This window comes from Mytilus edulis, chromosome 10, assembly GCF_963676685.1.
Source record: "Mytilus edulis chromosome 10, xbMytEdul2.2, whole genome shotgun sequence".
In the NCBI taxonomy this organism is placed as follows: Eukaryota; Metazoa; Mollusca; class Bivalvia; order Mytilida; family Mytilidae; genus Mytilus; species Mytilus edulis.
Window position 1 is genome coordinate 38,066,824 of NC_092353.1, and position 5,169 is coordinate 38,071,992.

Sequence of the window (5,169 nt, forward strand, 5' to 3'; positions counted from 1 at the left end):
ATATTTCTTGATTTATATACTATATAGGTGTATATTTTGTCTTGATTTATATACTATATAGGTGTATATTTCTTGATTTATATACTATATAGGTGTATATTTTGTCTTGATTTGTATACTATATAGGTGTATATTTCTTGATTTATATACTATATAGGTGTATATTTCTCAAAGGATTGTATGTATGCAAACTTTTGCAAAACCATGATAAAAGTTTCAACAAAAGTATAATGAATAGATATAAGAAGATGTGGTATGAGTTCCAATGAGAACTCTCCATCCAAGACACAATTTGTAGAAGTACAGTCTTCAACAAGGGACCTTGGCTTACACCAAACAGCAAGCTATAAAAGGCTCCCAAAAAAGACTTGGTGAAAAACCATTCAAACCGAAAACCAACTGTCTAATATGAAAAACGAGAGACAAATAAACTGTATAGCGAGGTGTATCATAGCTAGATCTGAAGGAGATGTTTCCTGTTCTGCCTGCTTGGTATTATTAACTGTAGAGTGAGGTGTGTCATTGCTAGATCTGAAGGAGATGTTTCCTGTTCTGCCTGCTTGGTATTATTAATGCAAACTAATCATAATGAAATAAAATCCATAAAAGAACCTTAATCAACACAGCAAAAACATAGATCTTTATAAATTAGTTTTTTCGGCCACATCTTCATGTGTCTATCCTAAGATAGGAACTTCATCAGCTGTTGTCTTTTAAGAAAGTTCAATCTTTATAATCGACACATTTGAGGAGTAGATAAGAACTACTCTGTCTGTGTCATTTTAGGTGTCAACTTTTTAATTTCTTTTTAAGATATCTATTCTCATGATAATGCTTTATATAAACGTATTTACACTTTTGGTATTTAGCTGAATCTTGCCTCCGAATGACCTTAGATCTACTCCGAATCACGTTTTGACGTCAAGCAACAATCACTTTTAAATTGTGACGTCAAATAATTTAAATTATGATGTCAAAGTTTACGGGAACCTGTGTGATTTTACGTAATGGCGGACAAATTTTAATACAAGTGTAAACACGTCTATTGTTGTCCCCATCAGATAGTATGATGTGAATATCTGCAGATATCTTATTCTTCATGTATTTTTTTGTTCCTGTCACGTTGAAATATGCCACACACAAAACCTACATAGCATTTATAGTTTGGAAAAGAGTTATCTCCCATGTTAAGTAATTTCTTCATTAAAGAAAATATAAGTTATCTCCCTTTTATTGTAATTTTAATTGACATAACTATTCAAATATACTTCAATGAACATTAGGCATACAATTCTAAAATTGTTTAATAAATTGTTTATACTATACATCTTATGAAACTTTGCTATACATTTCTTATAATTATCTTATAAACATGATAAAACCTTTCTATACATTTCTTATAACCATCTTATAAAACCTTGCTATTATGCTATACATTACTTATAAATTTATAATCATTTTATAAAACTCTGCAATACATTTCTTAAAATCATTTTATAAAACCCTGCATTACATTTCTTATAAAATTTTGCTATATATTTCTTATAATCATCTTAAACATGTTTTTAAATCTGACTCCACTTAAAAACAAATTCATGACACAAAGTTTGATTTTTTATTGTACATGTTACAATAAAATGGTATTCATCTTCCATTGCAGCAATATATAAATTTTAAATGTATGCACAATGACCATATGCATGCATATATATGTATATACAAATAAAGAACATTACTTTATAAAAAGAGCCCTTGCTTATAATATAAGGATACATTTTTTAATCCACTGTTTATACATATATGTCTCTTTAATGATCTTTCCCGGTGTGTATTCTCATATGAACTTTCAGGTTCCCATTCAAAGAGAATTCCTTTTGACAAACATTACATTCATAACCTTTCTCACCAGTGTGTTTTCTCATGTGTATTTTTAATGATTGACTGTGCCTAAAACTTTCACCACACACATCACATGTAAAACATTTCTCACTACTATGAATTTTCATGTGTATGTTCAAATTTCCACTTTGAATAAAACCTTTACCACACAAATCACATTTATAACAATAATCACCAGTATGTATTCTTTTGTGAACTTTTAAATTGTTTGCATGTTTATAGTTCTTTCCACATATATCACATTTATGAGGTTTTTCATCACTATGTACTTGTAAATGTGATATCACATGTTTCTTCTGACCAAAATATTTATTACAAATTTCACATTTGTAAGGCTTTTCGCCTGTATGTGTTCTGACATGTGCTTTCAAGTGTGGTTTCTGCTGAAAAGCTTTTCCACACTCATCACACTTGAAAGGTTTTTCCCCATTGTGTATTCTGGTGTGTAATCGCAAATTGTCAATTCTTTTAAATTTTGCATCACATACATCACATGTATAGGGTTTATTATCAGTATGTGTTTTTAAATGTTCTTGTAAATGATGTCCGTGTCTAAAATCTGTACCACAAACTTTACACTTGAAAGGTTTTTCACCCGTATGTATTCTCATATGTCCTACTAAGTAATCATTACGAGTAAACCTTTTACCACACATTTTACACTCATATGGTTTGTCACCAGTATGGGTTTTCATATGAGTTTTCAAAGTTTGGCCTGCTTTAAACACTTTAAAACATATATCACATTCAAAAGTATTCCTTGTTTTATCCGAATGTATTTTTTTATGGTGTTGAAAGATTTCTCTCCAAGCAAATGTTTTGTTGCAAACATCATATTTATAAGGCCTTTCACCAGTATGTATTCTCTTATGTGACTTTAAGTCAGAACCTTGATTAAACTTTTTACCACAAAACTCACATGAGTGATGTTCATCGCCTGAATGTAATCTCATGTGGGTTTTTACATCCGCTTTGCGAGAAAAACCCTTATTGCAGACATCACATTCAAAGGGTTTCTTGCTTGAATGTATAATCATATGAGCCTTTAAAGAATTATTTTGTGCAAAGTCTTTATTGCATATATCACATTTATATGATTTGTCACCTGTGTGCATTTGCATGTGTTTTCGTAAATAAGCTCTCTGTTTTAATTGTTTACCACACACTTCACATGTGTATAAAGGTCTTTCCTCACCAGCATGCGTTCTCTTGTGTCTAGATAATGTACCACTATCACTAAACTCTTTACCACATACATCACATTTATATGGTTTCTCACCAAAATGGACTCTCATATGCACCTTAAAAACATTTCCATAATTAAAATCTTTTCCACATATGTCACAGTTATACGGTCGTTCCCCATTGTGTATTCTCATGTGTGGTGGTAAACTAATTTTGCTTCTGAACTCTTTATTACAAATTTCACATTTGTATGTTTTTTTCTTTTGAGTATGAGTTTTCAAGTGTGTTTGAAAGTGGTCCTTTCGACGATACTGTTTGTCACATGAAATGCATTTGTAATTTTTTTTTTCACTGTTTTGTGCCATCATATATGTTGTTACTAACACAACTTATCAGTCAATATAGTGTATCACTGACATTGATAATGATGTCATATACTCGACTATAACATCTGTTGTTGCCGTCATTAAAAAACTCTGTGACTATATGATGCAGTGTGTGTTGTGGACATCTTTTCTCATCTTCTTTTCATCAAAAAGTTATCATTAGAAAAATTTGTCTTCTTTTCCTGGTAGTGTCTAATCTGCAGTATCACTTAAGCATTAACAGACTTGACAGTCAAAAGAAAACCTGTAAAAGATCAAATCAGAATCAAAAATAAAAATAAATACAAGAAGTTCAAAAGTACCATTGAAAGTTTCATTGAGTTTATCATAGGGACATTAGCTACCAGATATATAAAAAAATATGTCTGATATTTTTTATTCAATCATTTATGAAAGTAAAATGACAATTCGTTTTGGTCAAACAAGTCTCAATAACATTGATGATCAATTATTCACTTGCAAGTGAATACTTCAATCTCATTGAATCTGTATTCATGTGACCTTCAATTTAATCCCTTAACTAGAGATCGATTATGCATGTTAAGTAATGAAACGGAAGATAATGTCAACATTAAAACCTGAAATTAAAAAGACAATTGCACAAGGTTTCTATCTGTTTATGTTTATATCATGTTATGTGACCGTTGTCAGTTTTCAGAGGTCATCTCCATAATCAATTAGATGGCATCTAGACTTTAACACGCACAAAATTCTGTATACCATCTTGTATATGCATTGTTGACTGTTTCTTTCAGATTTTTTTATATGTGTTTTACTATATCATAAATCAAATATGAGAATTTAAGTCAAATAGGTGAACATGATTTTTACAACTAGTGCCCCATGAAAGATAAACAAATGATAAATACTTTGTATATTATAGTACATGTACTGAAAATTCCGAAGTTATTGCATGCATTTATTATTGTGATTTTGTCATATTTACTAAATTGCAATTTTAATTTTTGTGATAATGATATTCAGAAAAATTCTGTCATATCGATCTGTTTGATTCATTATTGCGATTATAACCCTGTCATGCCTGTTGTATTTTTTGCAATAATAAATTTCTGTATTTAAATTATATAAAAGCAAAAACATACTGCAGGCCTATGGTAAGATTGAACAGTTTGCAATCATTTATAACTTTTAGATGTCTTATAAATTGTTATGTGTCAAATAGAACCTGATTGTGGAATATCTGTTTGTCAGGTACAGACATTGACCAGGGTTCTCGTTAAGGATTTTTGAATGCGAGCCCAGGAACTCACCATTTTTGGCCATGATGAGTCCAACAGCAAGAAGAAAATATTTTATTGCAATAAATGTAATATTTTAGTCTCTATTTCCTAACAGAGCAATGACATTAAATTCAGATCACTTTTAAACTTTAGCTATAAAATGATGATATTTGTGTTTAACTCATACTGTGTTCAGTTTATAAAATATTTCAATCTTGATGCATCTGTGGACTCACCAGTTTTGAAAATGGTGAGTCCAGACAGATTTTGATGAGTCCAGGACTCATGGACTCGCCTTAGTGAGAACCCTGAAATTTGACCCTATCAGTGGAATTATCTGCAAAATATAAATGTATGAAGATCAGGACAATAGCCTCAAATTGATCAATATTTTCCCTTAAAAAAATCATAGCTTGTTCTTTTCCTTATAAAAGGCTACTAGACATGTATCTTTTTTT

General features: G+C 30.4%; 1 protein-coding gene across 1 annotated transcript; it reads right to left on the reverse strand.

Moving 5' to 3' along the window:
- Positions 1–1,688: 1,688 nt before the first annotated feature.
- LOC139491118 (zinc finger protein 658B-like) lies at positions 1,689–3,589 on the reverse strand. The gene has a single exon (XM_071278491.1). It carries the CDS (start codon positions 3,450–3,452, stop codon positions 1,809–1,811), a length of 1,644 nt encoding a protein of 547 aa, XP_071134592.1. The 5' UTR covers positions 3,453–3,589; the 3' UTR covers positions 1,689–1,808.
- Between the last annotated feature and the right edge of the window lie 1,580 nt (positions 3,590–5,169).